At 41.5% G+C, this 18514-nt stretch overlaps 2 protein-coding genes across 2 annotated transcripts in view; one reads left to right on the plus strand and one right to left on the minus strand.

The window, feature by feature from the left end:
- ELSPBP1 (epididymal sperm binding protein 1) overlaps positions 1-18514 on the minus strand; it is a 105011-nt gene that overhangs the window by 44264 nt on the left and 42233 nt on the right. The window lies entirely within an intron of this gene.
- On the plus strand, positions 671-12754 carry BSPH1 (binder of sperm protein homolog 1). Its single transcript, XM_064381109.1, is given in 7 exon segments — positions 671-737; positions 4628-4633; positions 5905-5925; positions 6950-6979; positions 9329-9460; positions 9943-10087; positions 12397-12754. Coding segments are annotated over 6 exon segments (396 nt in total). The 3' UTR covers positions 10083-10087; positions 12397-12754.

Genomic DNA, 18514 nt, shown 5'->3' on the forward strand with positions numbered 1-18514 from the left:
ACCACCCACTATGTCGTGGAATATAGTCTACATCCATAAAAGATGTTTAAACAAGAAGGAAAGAGCTGCCGGGCGCCGTGACTCACGCCTGTAACCCCAGCACTTTGGGAGGCCGAGGTGGGCAGATCACCTGAGGTCAGGAGTTCGAGACCAGCCTGGCCAACATGGTGAAACCCTGTCTCTACTAAAAATGCAAAAATGAGCCAGGCATGGTGGTGCATGCCTGTAATCCCATTTCCTCGGGAGGCTGAGGCAGGAGAATCTCTTGAACATGGAAGATGGAGGTTACAGTGAACCAAGATCACACCATTGCACTCCAGCCTAGGTAAAAAGAGCAAAACTCCGTCTCAAAAGAAAAAAAATAGTAGCTAAGAACACGCTGTGTTTTGGAATCCATGATTAATCTGACTTTTCATAGTTGGAAATGTAGGCGTCCGCAGGTGCTGCGCCGATTCTTCCTCAGAACTTCAAAGCCACTTGCAGCCCACTAGGTTAATCACCAAGAACAGTGGCCCACACGGAAGGTTCGTGGAGCATAAACAAAGGTGCTTGTATTAGGGAAGCAAAGCTGCTTCTCCAGGAAGCCTCCCTGGGCCTCTCCAGGGGGTTCTTGGGCCCTGGCTGACAAAGACCAGAAAGGTCTGAGATTTGGGTAAACCTGTGGCTACTCATGGGATTCTGGATGCTTCTCTTCATGGAAATGACATGAAATTCCTCAGCCTGCATCTTCCCTGCCTGTTATTTTAAGTATTTCTTTTTCTACATTTCTTTCTATGCAAGGTAGATAGCTTAACTTTGGAGCAGAGCAAGAGCAAGGAAGGAGGGAGAAGGTGGAGATGAAAGATGAGAGAAGAGGAAGAGGGGAAGGAGGAGGAAGAGGAGGAGGAGGGAGAGGAGGGGGGAAGGAGGAGGAAGAGGGAAGAGGAGGAAGAAGGAGGGGAGGAGGAGGGGGAGGAGGAAAGGAAGGAGGAGGAAGCGGAGGAAGAGGAGGAGGAGAGGAGGAACGGAAAGAGGAGGGAGGAGGAAAGGAGAAGGAAGGGAAGAAGGAGGAGGGGGAGGATGGGGAGGAGGTGGAGAGGAAGGAGGGGAGAGGGAGAGGGGAAGGGAAGAAGAAGGAGGAGGAAAGGGAGGAGGAGGAAGGGAAGGAGGAGAGGGACAAGGAATAAGTGGGGAGGAGGGAAGAGAGGAGGGGACAGGGAGGAGAAGTGGTTGTGGTTAGCTCCTGAGGCTATAAAATCCTGGAGATCAACTGGTCGACCACGTGTGTGTGCTGGGAGCATGGCCTGGCACTGGGGGCTCCTGCTGGCTTGGGTCTGCCTGCTTCGCAGTGCGGTGGCTGTTCTAGAGGAAGGTGAGGAGCCAGGGGACCCTGGCTGGGGATAGGGTCCTGCACATCGGCCACTGTACACCATCAAATCCCAGACGCCATGGAGGGCAGCAGTCGCCTTTGCTTTAGGTACCTTAAGAAAGAAAAAGATACTCTCCCTTTCAGGTCAGAAACACAATCCATGGGTAAAGATAAGCAAGTTCAGCTAATAAAAGCATGAAAGACTAAGAATGTAAACTGAAAAATCCTAGTGACATGTTACTTGAAATCCATTCTCCCTTCACGCCGGGAGATTTTAAATGCCTTAGGCAGAGGTTTTGAAAATGAGACTAATTTTCATAAAGTTGATTTTATTCCTTTTCCAAAGCCTATAACAATTATGAAGCAAAAATACAAACATAAGGGAATTTGCAATAGATGCATCTGACATGTTTGATGATGACAGAGCACAGTTGCCAAAACAATTTCTTATGGAATGGCCATGAAGAATGATCTTGCTTATATTTCTTTTAAGTATTCTCCAGGACATCTTTGCATTAAAAAAAAAAAAAACACTGTGCTTGCTAATACTTCCTTTTAAAAGAATGGAAAAGAAAAAGACACTATGACCACTGCTTTCTTATCCGCTAGAATTATTTTATACGTATTGAAAAATAACGCTTTACTTGGCCACAGGTTTTTTTTTTTAAATCAGACATCATGTTTGTAGATACATAAAGAAGAATACAGATCAGTGGGGAAAGAGCTAATTAAGATGATCCTAAAGCTTCTCCACGGTCAGTCAATGTCTGGTCTCCTGAATTATCGGTGTTATATATTTCCACATAATACTCGTGCTATTCAGATCCCTAGTGAAAAGGCATTTCTCTTAATAATGCATAAGTCATGGGCCCTGGGCTATTAGCCTGTATTTTAAATGATGTAGTGCGAGTCTACTTTTGATCTGCAGAACTGTTCATTATCTTCCTGTCTCCCCCTTGCAAGCATCTGCTTCCTGGACTTACTGTCTTTTTTTTTTTTTTGAGACAGAATCTTGCTCTGTCAACCCGACTGGAGTGCAGTGGCGTGATCTCGGCTCACTGCATCCTCCACCTCCCAGGTTCAAGGGCTTCTCCTGTCTCAGCCTCCTGAGTAGCTGGGACTACAGGCACATGCCACCATGCCCCGCTAATTTTTATATTTTTAGTAGAGATGGGGTTCCACCATGTTGGTCAGGCTGGTCTTGAACTGTTGATCTCAGGAGACCCACCCGACTTGGCCTTCCAAAGTGCTGGGATTACAGGCTTGAGCCACCACGCCCAGCCTATTGTCTCGTAAGTTTCTTTTTAGCCACTGAGGAGCAAACTGCATTTTTTATGCTAATTGTATTCAATACAGTCAATAGCAACGGGGTCCCCACGGCAATCCAGCCTGCAGAGAGTAAGATGCCATCACAAATAAGGGGAATGTGAAAACATACACATCTAACGCTCAAAGTCTTGCTCGAAGCCATAGACTAAGCTTGCTTGAAATCCAGAGATGCTGGAGAGAATTCTGGACTCCTAACTTGCCAGGAGCAGAGTCTAGTGGGACAGAGGAGGTGAAGGGAGCCTCAGTTCTTGATGAATGGGGATGCAGGAGAGCTCTCGGCTATGGTTCCTACCCTTCCCCTTTGGAGAAGCATTGCATTTTAGTGGTTTAGAAGCAGTGACATGATAGGCTTGCTACGTGCACAGGCTCTAGTGGGAAGATCTAGCGCATGATCTAGTGGGAAGACAGAAGAGGAAACAGACCGAGTGTGGCACCTGCTAAATCTACTATATGCCTGACCTGAAAAAGGAAACGTGGATGAATTGGCAAGACTTCACAAAGGACTTGGTTGAGAGATCTTGTTCCAGGGCTAGAAATCTGCCGTGTACAAAATGTGATGGCTATTCCAAGTTGATGGGTTGTCTAAGGGATTACATGGGAGTGGGGAGGAGTAGGAGGAGGGGGAGGAGGGGAAGGAGGGAGAGGAGGAAGAAGGAGGGGAGGAGGAGGGGGAGAAAGAGGAGTTTCTTTTGAGCTACTGAGGAGCAAACTCCAAGTTTTTGATGCTGGTTGTATTCAATACAGACAATAGCGACCGGGTCCCCACCGCAATCCAGCTTGCAGATAGTAAGATGTCATCACAAACAAGGAGCATGTGAAAACTCATAGACATCTAGGGCTCAAAGTCTTGCTTGAGGCCATAGATTAAGCTTGGTTGGAATCCAGAGAGGCTGGAGGGAAATCTGGACTCCCAACTTGCCAGGGGCAGAGTCAAGTGGGACAGAGGAGGTGAAGGGAGCCTCAGTTCTTGATGAATGGGGATGCAGGAGAGCTCTCGGCTATGGTTCCTCCTCATCCTCATTAGAGGAGCATTGTATTTTAGTGTTTTAGAAGCAGTGACATGATAGGCTTCCTAGGGGCACAGGACGCAGAGACTAAACGGCAGGAGCATCTCCACTTAGGAGCATGGGATCTGCATGGGATCTGCACCTCCACCTCTTCCCACTAGTGCCTGACCTAGTGGGTTTTTAAAAACTCAGCTGGTGGTTCCAATATGCAACAAAGCTTGTGAACCATTGCACTGGCCCATTATGACTGCTGCTTAAATAATACATGCCTAAGGAAAACGTTTTAATTTCAAGACACAAAGGCAGCCAGGACAATTTAGCTGAAAAGCAAACTTGTGGAATGAAGAAACATGAGCAAATAGCAAAGTAGTCAGTAATGAATAAAATAGACACAACAAATTCGGAATTAAAATCATTGCTTTTGCAAAAATCTTTTCAAAAAACAAAAAAAGTTCATTGCTTTTTTAAACATAATATACAAATTTGGTGAACTAGTTATGAACACAGACTATGTTGAGTTATAATGCTTTAATATGAGAGATATCTGCAAATTAATTATAGTATGTGTAAGTTCTCATAACCAACATGACATTTGTAAATTTATTTGTTGGTAAATTGTGCTTTTCTATCTTACATTATTTTAATGGTTATTAAGCATCATAAAGCATGGGCTATTTGGGAAAAAATCAAATTTTTCACTCTGTATTTATTCTATATTCATTCTATGTTATATTTCATCCTGAAGTTATGACTATTTTTCTTTTTTCATCTTGTTTCTTCTATTTCCTTCTTGAATTATGACTATTCTTAAAGACTCAATTAAATGAACTTTATAAAGTTCATTTAATATTTAACTAAACACATGCTGGTTTTAAATCAAATAGCCTTTACATAAAGTCACTTCATCAGGAACCATGCAAAGTGACAAAACCAAAAATTCAAGTTCTAAGTAGGGGGAGGTCAATATTACAGGTTTAATGGCTCATGAAGGAACAACGGTTGAGAAAAGCTGCTTTAAGGAAAAGAAAAAAGTAAAGCCATCAGGCAGCTTCTTTCATTCCAGGAATATTAGGATATTCAAACTGGGGAGGACCTGACATCCTAATGTTTTACAGCAGAGTCAACTGAAGGCAGGTTGTTGGTAAGTGGTTGAGCCTGTGCCGATTTGGGCCGTTACTTCCTACTGAACCAGCCCCTCCAAGGGGGATTCAAATTGAATTACCATGTGCTTAACCTTTTTTAACTTAACGGAACTTAACACTTCTGAATTTTTTTTTTTTTGAATTTTTTTTTTTTTTTTTTTTTTTTTTTAAGACGGGGTTTCACCATATTGGTCAGGCTGGTCTTGAACTCCCAACCTCAGGTGATCCGCCCGCCTTGGCCTCCAAAGTGCTTGGATTACAGGCGTGAGCCACTACGCCCGGCCAACACTTCTGAACTTTGTCTCTAAGATGATGGAAACAGCCAGGCGCGGTGGCGCACGCCTGTAATCCCAGCACTTTGGGAGGCTGAGGCAGGAGAATTGCTTGAACCTGGGAGGCGGAGGTTGCAGTGAGCCGAGATCACGCCACTGCACTCTAGCCTGGCCCCTAGCAACAGAACAAGACTCTGTATATTAAAAAAAAAAAAAAAAAAGATAATGGAAATAATGCTTGCCTCACAAAAATGCTCTGATAAGTTAAATAAAATATAGTTTTCAGGATATATAGGATGCTTAGAGCATTTCTTTGCACTTCCTGCGTACCTCAAAGGTATCATAGGATCTTATTTTTCTCTCCTAGAGGGAGAGGTTTCCATTTTGAAAGTGACCACTCCAAAGACATGAATCTCTGATGGAATTCAGGTACTCAATGAGAAGTGGTGACAAAAGTAAAAACCTGTAGTGTTCCATATTAGAAACCTCTAGTGTTCCATATTAGAAACCTATGATGAAGCGGAAAAAATGTGAGAAAAGTCAATCATTTACTTTTGCCTGATGAATTTTTTGTTTTAAAAATAATTTTAATTATTCCTATCCTTTAATAATATTTGGAAAATACAGTTAAAGCAAAAGGAAAATAAGAAATCACCCATATCACACTACCAAAAATAAGTTCTATTGAACTTTGATTCCTAACTTTTGAAATAGTATTATTCTTACTAAACTAGAAATTGGTGAAATCTCTTAATTTATTTTATCTTAAAGTAACATAAGTATTTGTTCAAAATTGTGTCTTTCAGATGAATTACCACCAACTGTGGGTGAGTTGATCAAAAAACTTTTATTAGGGTTTCTTTTACATTTTTTGCAATAAAATGTGAAACCATTGAATATTTCCTTTCCTGGTAAGAAATCATATTTTTCATTAAAGATTACTATTTTATGTACATACATAAAGTAAATTTCATGTTTAAAATGTTAAGAAAAAGAAGAGATAAATCATAATTTTACTGTTAATTTTACTTTTGGGTGATTAAACACTTCATTACACGTAACTTCATAATGTGTTTTTTTTGCAAAAAAATCAAATATTATGAAAATAAGAAATAGAAAATGCCTTTTGCCAACTAAAAATGAAGTACAAATTTTTCCATATCTATTTATATGCTCATTTTTATTAATACCTACTTGATATTATAAAGCCAATTTCATTTTAAAATTCCCTCAGGGATTAATATTTTTTAATTAATTTTTATTTTTTTAACTAATACTAATCGTGCTGAAATAAACATTCTTAATCTAAGTGTCATTTTAATTAAAACTAGGAAAGCACAAGAGTGTTACATTAACACTATTTTAGGTTCTAATATAAGTGATATTGTAAGAAGAAAAATGTATATAAAATAACGGGCAAAATTATTTTATGATTGTATACTTTAAATCCCTAAGAACATGAATAAAAATTATTAGTTTTAATAAAGTAATATAGCAACGTGGCTGGATACAAGAAAACATTTAATAGTCAATAATTTTTCTCTATTTCTACTGGTAAGAAACAACTGGACATTGATGGAAATGGAAAACATTCTGTTTAACATCAATGATAAAAAAAAAGCACTTTGGAATTAAATCCATGAGAACTGTGTATGACTTATATAAAATAAATAAGAAAATCATATTGAAGGCAAAAAAATACATTTTGAAAAAGAGATAATGCCATGTTCTTGGATGGAAAACATGATACCATAATAATACCACTTTTTCTCAAACTAACATTTTTATTTAATTTCATTTTAAAGCCTAAGAATAGTGAAATAAATGTCAGCTCTAAATTTTATTTTTCAGAAACTATAACTCATTTTCCAGAGATTAGAGGTAAGTTTATCAGAAAACTTTTATTATTAATGTATATTCTAATTATGTAAAAATGGGGAATCAGTAATGTTTTTCCAGTAAAAATATATATATTTTTTTCTCCTTGTATAAAATGTAACATAAGTGCCTTGTAAACAGATAAAGAAAAAGGAGATATAGAAGTCACCCTGAACTTTCATCAGCACTAAATGTGTCTACTCTTTAATTTCTGCCAATCTAATAGGAAATAATAGATTTTAAAATGTATATAGAAAACATCCAATAATAATTAGGAATATTATGAACAAAGTGCTGGAGTAGAGAAATATTTTGTTTCATCAGATATTTAGATATACTAAAATACTGTAATATAAACAACATGGAATCAGCCTATGAAGAGAGAAGGAAGAGGAGGAGGAGGAGAGGAGAAGAAAGAAAGGAATATTTTATGATGCTTGCTGGCTCCAGAGCCTGCTCATTTTACCACCATGCTTTCTTACATCTCTAATAATTTCAAGATACTTGAATGAAAATATAGGATGGATCCCAGGATATATTAGAATAATCCATGGTTTTAAACATGACTGTTTAAATGGTACAGGTGGTTCATTTCATCATAGACCTGTCATTACTATTTGAAATAAAATTAAGTTGCATTCCCCTTTTGCATCATATACAAAACTAAATTTATGCTTAATCAAATTTTAAATATAAGAGAAACAAAATTGTTTAAGAAGAAAATGGAAAATATATATATTGCCTAAGGACGAGCGAATCTTTTAAAGCAAGGCAGGAATCTATAATACATGTAAACATTTTTAAAGTGTGTAAATGCTTCGTGCTGATGAAAATTCAGGTAAAGGAGCACAATTGGTGGGAAAGAGTAATTGCCATTGTCCTTTGAGAAAGCCATACTCATCAATGTGAAAACTGTATATACACTTTGTCCTTGTAACCTTGCTTTGGGGATTCTATAGAAACAAATACTTCAATACATAAGGATTTAAATACATGAAATGTTTACTACAGCTATATTTACAGTGGGAAAAATCTGAATGTGGGAAATATTGAATAAATTGTGTTGAATCCATATCACAGAACATGAATCAGCATTAGAAAGAAATTAAGGCCGGACTCAGTGGCTCATGCCTGTAATCTCAACATTTTTGGAAGACAAGGCAGGAGAACAGTTGAGCTCAGGAGTCTGAGACCAGCCTGGGCCACGTGATGAGATCTCATCGTTACAAAAAATTTTAAAATTAGCTGGGCATAGCAGCACACACCTGTAGTCCCAGTTACTCAGGAGGTTGAGGTGGGAGGATCACTTGAGCCCAGGAGAATGAGGCTGCAGTGAGCCATAAAGAAGTCAGAGCTACACAATCACTTTAAGAGGATTTCTATGGTGTATTCAGTTGGAAACTCAAGTATAAAATGATTCATTTGGAAGGCTAGCAAAACATCATGTCTGTGTGCCTATATGTGTATATGCATATATAACTATGTATATCCTTGTACACAACCATACAGCATGTATACAAAATCATGTAACATATACGTGCATATATATATATATAAAACCATTCAACATACACACATATATATATATATCCATGTTGTATGAGAGGGGGAGAGAAAGAGAGATGATAGAAGGAGGTGAAAATAAGAGATCCAGGGGCAGAGGAAAAGAATTGTTTGGTAGATAAATGCCCACATTTATGTTTCTATGCTTAGGAGAGATTTCTGAAACTGGGGCAAGCCAGGCGTGGTGGCTCACATCTATAATCCCAGTACTTTGGGAGGCTGAAGTGGGCGGATCACCTGAGGTCAGGAGTTCAAGACCAGCCTGACCAACATGGAGAAACCTCATCACTACCAAAAATACAAAAATTAGCTGGGCGAAGTAGTGGAAGCCTGTAATCACAGCTACTCAGGAGGCTGAGGCAGGAGAATCGCTTGAAACTGTCAGGCGGAGTTTGCAGTGAGCCGAGATTGTGCCATCACACTCCAACCTGGGCAAAAAGAGTGAAACTCTGTCTCAAAGAAAGAAAGAAAGAGAGAGAGAGAGAAAGAAAGAAAAAGAAAGAAAGAAAGAAAGAGAGAGAGAGAGAAAGAAAGAAAGAAAAAGAAAGAAACTGGGGCAAATGCTATGAAAAATTTTGAGACTGTTCATGCCCTGGGAAAAAGTAGGGCAGAGGCAGGAATATAAAACAAAAGACCTTTGTCATTAGAGGGCCAAAGCTCTGCTATTGAGTGGCACAGTAACATTTACTACAGCCACAGGCAATGGGTAACAGACCCTAGGAAGGCAGTGGCTTGATAACCTCTCTCCTGACACACCCAGAGACAGATGAAGAATTTTGTTTTCTCTAGATGGGGAGTGTGTCTTTCCATTCTACTATAAAAACGGAACACACTATGACTGCATCAAGTCCAAGGCAAAACACAAATGGTGCTCATTAAACAAGACGTATGAAGGATACTGGAAGTATTGCGCTGCAGCCGGTGAGTGTCCTGCCTCTACATACCTCAGAGCAGAAATCTCGGTCTCTGAGGAGAAACACAAGAGGGTTCTGAAAATAGAATCCATAGCCAATTAAATTGTGACAATAAAGGATGTTCAATTTCTGACGGTATAAAAATCACATTGCACCAAAGATATGTTATGAGCACTTCAACCACATTATTTTGAAAAGAAAGAATCTTTTTAGTAGAACGTCAAAGTAATATGGGATCTGAATGCCCCACCAATATTGTTCCTTTGTGCCTTTGGTAAATAGGGCAGAGCAGATGATACTGAGTGGGAAGCAAAAGTGTATGCATGTGCACATGTGTGCATATGTGTGTGTCTGTGTGAGCGTGCATGTGTGCACATGTTCATGTGTGTGCATTCATGTGAATATACTTATGCATTTGTGCACATGTGCACATGTGCAAATCAAAAAGGTTTCTCTCTCCAACTGCTTCTTCCTCTTTTTCCTCTGCAGATTTTGCAAGCTGTGTATTTCCCTTCTGGTATAGACGCTTGATCTACTGGGAGTGTACCGATGATGGGAATGCATTTGGGAGAAAATGGTGTTCACTGACCCAGAATTTTAACAAGGACCGAGTTTGGAAATATTGTTAATGATGGTGAGATTTACCAGGGGAGGGGGATGAAGACGTTTAATCATTCTCTTTGGAAAGAACCTATAGTTTTTGTTGGCAGAGGAGAACCCTTACTCATTAGAAAGGGTTTTTTTTTTTCTTTTTTTCTGGGATGTGAGTTGAAGGTGATCTAACTATAAATAACTGGAGGTTTTTGATTAAGGATTATGGGTTTTAATATGTAAATCTGTAATTTAGCCTCAGCACTTTAATTGCTAACTGTGTAAAATTAGTCCCTTTTAAAAATTAAGTCTATGGGATAGGCATGGTGGCTCATGCCTATAATCCCAGTGCTTTGGGAGGTCAAAAAGGAAGGACTGCTTGAGGCCAGGAGTTCAAGACCAGCCTGGACAACATAGCAAGACCCCGTTTCTACAAAAAAAAAAATTTTTTTTTTAATTAACTAGGCATGGTGGCACACACTTGTAGTCTCAGCTACTCGGGAAGTTGAGGCAGGAGGATCACCTGAGTTCAAGAGTTCAAGGTTGTAGTGAGCTGTGAAGAAAGGGAGACCCATCTCTGAAATAAAATAAATGAAGTAAAATAAGTGTATGGACTTCAGAAGATAGTGATGTGTCAATGTAGATTCATGAGTTGTAACAAATATTCCACTCTGGTGGAGGATATTGATAACGGGGTGGCTATGTGTACATGGGAAATTTTTCTATCTACTACTTAATTTTTTTGTGACTTAAAACTGCTCTAAGGCTGGGCACGGTGGCTCACACCTGTAATCCTAGCACTTTGGGAGGCCAAGGTGGGTGGATCACCTGAGGTAGGGGTTCAAGACCAGCCTGGCCATGATGGTGAAACCCCATCTTTAAAAAAATTTTTAATTTAATTTAATTTAAAAAAATTTTTTTTAACTGCTCTAAAAAATAACTTGCATTGGCTGAGTGTAGTGGCTCATGCCCGTAATCCCAGCACTTTGGGAGGCCAAGGAGGGCAAATCACAAGGTCAGGAGATCGAGACCATCCTGGCCAACATGGTGAAACCCCATCTCTACTAAAAATACAAAAACAGTTGGCTGAGCATGGTCGCACATGCCTGTAATCCCAGCTACTCAGGAGGCTGAGACAGAAAAATCACTAGAACCAGGGAGTCGGAGGTTGCAGTGAGCCGAGATCGCACCACTGCACTCCAGCCGGGTGACAGAGTAAGACTCCGTCTCAAAAATAAAAAATAATGTGTATTTAAAAATGCATTACCTTAATGAAGAATATGTTTTTTTTTTAAAAGTGATAACTGAGGTGGTACCTGAGGTAGGAATACAGATGTAGAGGTGAAGCATCAGAGTGAAGTTTAAAAAGGCTCAGATATGAACCATATGAATGAGGGCAACAAAGCTGGGTGCATATTACAAGGTGAGGGAGAGCCACTGGGGCAGGTCCATGGTGAGTATCCCGAGAGCCAGGTGGTGGGCATGCCAGCACTTGAGAGCTGGCTAAGTCCAAAGAGAAGCCACAGAGCAGCGTTTGGTAAGCAGAATCTGGACAGAATCCAATTTGATGATAGAGGCCAGGAACAGTGGCTGACGCCTGTAATCCCAGCACTTTGGGAGGCAGAGGCAGGAGGATCGCTTGAGCCCAGCCTGGGCTACATAGCAAGACTTCATCTCTACAAATAATTTTTAAAATTAGTCAGGCATAGCAGCACATGCCTATGGTCCCAGCCACTAAGGAGGCTGAGGTAGGAGGATCACTTGAGCCCAGGGATTTGAGGCTGCAGTAAGCAGTGATTTCATCCCTACACTCCAGCCTGGGCCACAGAGCGAGACCCTGTTTCTCAGAAATTAACATTAAAAATCAAATTAAGACACAAATGTAATTATAAGGCAAATTGCTTTGGCTCTGGGTGGACAATGGAATGGCCATGGACTGAATGTGGTACTCTGCTTGAACCCAGGAGGCAGTGGTTGCAGTAAGCCGAGATCACTCCACTGCACTCCAGCCTGGGTGGCAGAGCAAGACTCCATCTAAAAAAAGAAAAGAAAGAGAGAACGCGGCTGTGAAGGTGACCAAGCTATGGAAGCCAAGGGAATTAATACCTCAACCTTCTTCCCTGTCATCTCCTGCCAGTGCTTCCCACTGGTCAAGCCCAAGTAGAAAGCAAAGGGAAAGGAGCTCAAAGATGAATGAGGGGTGGAGAGTGAGCCGGCAGGTGCATGCAGGTGGCACTCAGCATGGCTGGGAACATGAGTTTTAATCCCACCAAACTAAATTATGAGATTCTCACCACAGTGTATAGCTGCCCAAGGGCCACACTGAGAAGGGCAATGTTTGTCTATTTCCAGGTGAGTGTGTTGGTGGGTGTGGAAGAAGAACAGAGGGCTGAGGATAGAGTATGTACAAAAGAAAGATCATGAGGATAAACAAGGAGCCTGAAGTGAATAAACGGCAAAGTAAAGATGGCGGTGAATAAAAGGAGAAGGAAGTAGAGTCTCAATACACCGGAAGTCCCGACTGATTTTGACTTCCTCCCGCTGCGTCAGAGCAGTGGCGGGAACACTAACAAGATGGCGCCCTCCCGCATGCACTTGGCTCACTTGTTTCTCTTGTAATATCCAATAAAGAGTCTCCAGGCAAACGTGGTCTTTTTTGGCTGAATCGAAGGGTCCAATCTCTCAACAACCACCTCTTGTAGCAACCAGCAACAACCAAATGTTGAACCAGAACTTCAGCCAGCCTTTCTCTTCACCTCAAAATATCTGCAGAATAAAATGGTGCTCAACTTTTTATTGTGGTTGTGAAACAGATGACAGGCAAGGTTATGAATGAAAAGTGTGTGTGTTTGTGTGCACACATGTGGATTCCCATGGAGGAGGAAGGACCACAGAGATGGATGAGTTGGCCTAAAATGAATTGAGTGTGCTGGTGATGGATGAGATGGCACCAATAAAATGACAGGAGACTGCTCCCTGGAAGTGAGTAAAATATTCCAAATTTTTTAAGAAAAACACAGAATCATGTAAAAACTACTGGTCTGGCATGTTACTGCCTACATTATTATAGAAAGATTCATTTACCAAATCTGGATATAATGTCTACTATATATGGGGGGTGGGGATGTGTGTATGTACACACACACACACACACACACACACACACGCATATATAGGAAGGAAATAAAACTGGAAATTTTTTTAATTTTTTAAAACTTTAATTAAAAAAAATTCTGTTATTTCAATATATTAAAATAAACACTCTCTCCATCTCAGCTTCAATATTCTAATTCTGCACATCTGAGGTAACCATGGTGAAGAATTTTCTATTTTCAATTTCTATTTAAAATCCAGCTCTACATAACTAGCCTAAAGATTACAGTAGGCCAGGCACAGTGGCTCACGCCTGTAATCCCAGCACTGTGGGAGGCTGAGGCAGGCAGATCACAAGGTCAGGAGTTTGAGACCAACCTGGCCAACATGGTGAAACCCCGTCTCTGCTAAAAATACAAAAAATTAGCAGGGCATGGTGGCGCGTACCTGTAATCCCAGCTACTCAGGAGGCTGAGGCAGGAGAATTGCTTGAACCCAGGAGGTGGAGATTACAGTGAGCTGAGATCAAACCATTGCACTCCAGCCTGGGCGACAGAGCAAGGCTCAGTCTCAAAAAGAAAAGAAAAGAATACAGTAAGAGATTTGATTCAAGTAAGTATATCATGGTTATCAAGGTTATAGGCAAACTAATGCAGGAACAGAAAATGAAATACCGCATGCTCTCACTTACAAGTGGGAGCTGAACACGGAGAACCAACACATGGAGACAGAGAAAAGAGCAACAGACACCAGGGCCCACTCGATGGTGAAGAGAGGGAGAAGGGAGAGAATCAAAAAATTACCTATGAAGTCCTGCATTTATTACGTGGGTGATGAAATAACCTGTGCACCGAAGCCCTGTGACACCCAATTTACCTACGTAATAAACCTAATAAACCTGCGCATGTACCCTGACCTAAAATAAAAGTTTTAAAATATATGAACATATATATCAAGGTTAGCATGGGACAACTGGAATCAAGTATTCAGTCTATCAGCCTAAATGAGATAAGACTTTTAACATCACCCGCTTGTGAAATTGTGAAATCTAGCAGATTTTAGATTCCACTCACTATTTACGCATGTTGAAGAAGAGGAAAGTGCCAATTAGCTTCCTTTTTTTTTTTTTTTTGAGATGGAGTCTCACTCTGTCGCCCAGACTGGGTGCAGTGGTGCGATCTCGGCTCAACGCAACCTCCGCCTCCCGGGTTTGAGCAATTCTCCTGCCTCAGCCTCCTGAGTAGCTGGGATTACAGGTGGGCATCACCATGCCCATCTAATTTTTGTATTTTTTTTGTATTGTTTTTAGTAGAGATGGGGTTTCACCATGTTGGTCAGGCTGGTCTCAAACTCCTGACCTCATGATCTGCCCGCCTCGGCCTCCCAAAGTGCCTGGATTACAGGCGTGAGCCACTGTGCCCAGCCTATCTTTTGATTTAGTGGAGCAAACCCCAGGTATTTATCTTGTTTAGGAATGCAGAGATGTGAATTACAACCAGTGAAGCAGATGAACAAGTGTGAAAAACAGAATGATAACTTTTTCTTCAAAGACTGTTAACATAGGACAGAACAACCACTTCTAAAGACTTTTCAGTATTCCAGAACCTTTTTGTTCAAATATTTCCAAGGCTTTAATAACGAACAAGACAAATTGGTAACAGATATTAATATTATGATAAATCTCCTTGCATAGTAAAACAGGATGAGTGTTCTTAGGGTGTTCTCAATTAATAAGAAAGGAACTATTTAGTATAAATAAATGCTATGCTAAAAATTGGGGTAATAAGGCCGGTGCAGTGGCTCACGCCTATAATCCCAGCACTTTGGGAGGCCCAGGGGTGGCAGATCTCAAGGTCAGGAGTTCGAGACCAGCCTGAGTCTGATGGCGAAACGCCATCTCTGCTAAAAATACAAAAATTAGCTGGGCATGGTGGCAGGGGCACCTGTAATCCCAGCTATTCAGGAGGCTGAGGGAGGAGAATCGCTTGAACCCAGGAGGTGGAGGTGGCAGTGAGCTGAGGTCATGCCACCCGCACTCCAGCCTGGGTGATAGACTCCATCTCAAAAATTAATTAATTGATTGATTAATTAGCTAACTAAACAGAGATTCTAGGGGTAAGGGAAGTCCAGAGAATGGGACCTCCAGGATCAGGGATCACTTCTAGGAAGGGACATCATCCGGGCTGGGTCCTGATAGTTTAATGACAATTAGGCAGGTGCAGAGGTGAAGGAATAGACGTCCAGCCCAGGGCATGGCATGTCCAGAAGCCCCATGACCACACAGACACAGACACACAGAGACACACACACACAGACACATACACACACAGACACACACAGACACAGACACACACACAAAAAACCTCCACTCTTAAACCTATCCACGTGAGTCATAATCTTCAATTTATCAACACACACCCAGTATCGTTAATTAAAAATGCCACAGACGTGAATGGAAAAACACAGCCTATTTCATGTGTATGGCCTGGGTTACTTCTAAAACGGTTTCAGAGTTTATGTAGATAGATGCAGATGCCTAAATAGAAAGACATAGATAATCGATAGATAGATGTCAGCTCAGATTTTAGATTACGGTTTAAAAAAATGGAAACGTTGTCTTTGTGAACCCAGAAGTCTCCTCTTAATCTTTAACAAAGAATAGGAAATCTTTTGTAAAGAATAAGGCTGACTTGTTTTTCTGGTCTAGGAATGCCAGCAGAAAGCATTACTTTTGAAGTGAGTTTAAATGTTTCAGTGGAGACAGGCAGAGCCTGCTGTGATTGAGCCCAGGTGGTGGCAATTAATCCCGAGGAGGCAGAGTGATGCTGGTTATTGCACCAGGCAACAGGGTATAGTTATGCAGCAGGTCCTAGGGAATGGCTGACGCAAGAGAGACATCTAGTGGTGATAAATTTATCACAGGTTTTTGAGAAATGAATTCAACCAACAGCTCACTAAAGATATTCCTTGCGCTGGGTTAAAGACGTTCCTTGTGCTGGGTGCAGTGGCTCATGCCTGTAATCTCAGCAATTTGGGAGGCCGAGGTGGGTGGATCACCTGAGGTAAGGAGTTCGAGACCAGCCTGGCCAACATAGTGAAACCCTGTCTCTACTAAAAAATACAAAAATTAGCTGGGTGTGGTGATGAGAGCCTGTAAGGAGCTACTAAGGAGGCTGAGGCAGGAGAATGGCTTGAACCCGGAAAGTGGAGGTTGCAGAGAGCCGAGACCATGCCATTGCACTCCAGCCTGGGCAACAGAGTGAGAGTCCATCTCAAAAAAAACAACATTGCACAGAAGAGCCACAGTATAACGGCCAGACTGGACTCATCCATCTAGAGTCATGGCTTTTCTCCTGGTTCCAGGCACGAGTCAGTTCTCCAACTAAATGCCCCTGAGTGAAGGCAAGGCTGGGTAACCAGAAAGTCAGACACTGCTGTAAGGCCATAGTGCAGACACAGTTAGAAAATACAAAGGAAAGGCGGGCGTGATTGCTCATGCCTGTAATCTCAGCACTTTGGGAGCAGAGGGGGGCGGATAACCTGAGGTCAGGTCAGGAGTTCGAGACCAACCTGGCCAACATGGTGAAACCCTGTCTCTACTAAAAATACAAGATTAGCTGGGTGTGGTGGCGTGTGCCTGTAATCCAAACTATTTAGGAGGCTGAGGCAGGAGAATAGCTAGAGCCTGGGAGGCAGAGGTTGCAGTGGGCCAAGATCACGCCATTGCATTCCAGCCTGGGTGACTAGAGCCTAACTCTGTCTCAAAAAGAAAGACAGAAAAAAAGGAAGGGAGGGAGGCAGGAAGGGAGGGAGGGAGGGAGGGAGGAAGAAATACAAAGGAGAAATACATAAACTTTCCAGAGCCTACTAATACTGGTTTTGAGCAAAGATTAGTTTTCAAGGACTAGGAATACCACCGATATCCAGTAATTAGAATGGAAAATTACAAGAACATGAGACGGAGTCCTGATTTAAGTTCACTTCTCTGTCTTAGCTCAGTGTAATAACAAACACTTTCTGCAATTATTTCCATGGGGCCCAGGAGTAATACAGTGTGAAAAAAATATTTTCAGAGAGGCGTATGACTCACATGGGTTCCCACAGCCATGGGCCCAGTTACGAAGACAGGGAAGTCACACGGGATGTCACTGTAGTTACCCTCCTACAAGAATGATGTGTGTAAAGAAGTATTACGTTCCTTGGGAACTGCGGTGCTCGGCAGCACCAACAGACTTGAAAGACTGTTGTCAAACTCTATTCATTTTTCTAATGAGCCAGTACAAAAAAAAATGCTGAGGCTTAAACAATGACCATGATTTATTTTTATGTCAACCAAGTCAGCTGACTCCTTTGTACCTGCTCTTCTACATTGATTTTACTCCCGGGGACTGTGGTCTTAGGTAAGCACCTACTTAGAGCATGTAGTTACACGCCCCCCATCCAAATGCAGGAGAAGCTGATAAATACAGGATAGCCAGGCAGCCATGTCATGTTTCCACAGTGCTACAATTAGGATGAAGGGGAGAACGGACTTCTGTAAACTCTCCCTCATGGCTCCTGGAATATAATCCACTTCCTGGCACTGGAAGGGCATCTTGCAGCGAGGTCATTCTACAAAACTGACTTACTTCCTCCATGAGACTTTTTTTTTTTTTTTGAGATGGAGTCTTGCAACCTCTGCCTCTTGCATTCGAGTGATTCTCCTGCCTCAGCCTCCCGAGTAGCTGGGATTACAGGTGCCCACCACCATGCCCAGCTCATTTTTGTATTTCTAATAGAGACGGGGTTTCACCATGTTGGCCAGGCTGGTTTCAAACTCCTGACCTCAAGTGATCCGCCTGCCTTGGCATCCCAAAGTGCTGGGATTACAGGCGTGAGTCACTGCACCCCGCTGCATGAGACATTTAATACTTACCCATCTTTAACACAGTCAGGCAGAAATTCTGCAGGATATTGCTACATGCTCAAAAGCTCTCAATGATTCAAAGAACACAAACTTGCTTACGAATGTTCAACTGTATAAAAGTTGGAAATTGAAAAAATTATCCTTTAGAAAATTTCAGTGTATTCTATTCCATTGATCTATGTAGCTGTCTTTATGCCAGCACCACACTGCTTTAATTACTGTGACTTTGTAGTAAGTTTTGACATTAGGAAATATGAAGCCTCCAACTTTGTTCTTATTTTTCAAGGCTGTTTTGGCTATTCTTTTTTTTTTTTTTTTAAGACAAAGTCTTGCTCTGTCACCCAGTCTGGAGTGCAGTGACAAGATCTCGGCTCACTGCAACCTCCACTTCCTGGGTTCAAGTGATTCTCCTGCCTCAGCCTCCCGAGTAACTGGGATTACAGGTGCCCGCCATCACGTCTGGCTAATCTT

The sequence above is a fragment of the Aotus nancymaae genome, unplaced genomic scaffold, assembly GCF_030222135.1.
Source record: "Aotus nancymaae isolate 86718 unplaced genomic scaffold, 86718_ANA_hifiasm-v0.15.2.pri h1tg000028l, whole genome shotgun sequence".
In the NCBI taxonomy this organism is placed as follows: Eukaryota; Metazoa; Chordata; class Mammalia; order Primates; family Aotidae; genus Aotus; species Aotus nancymaae.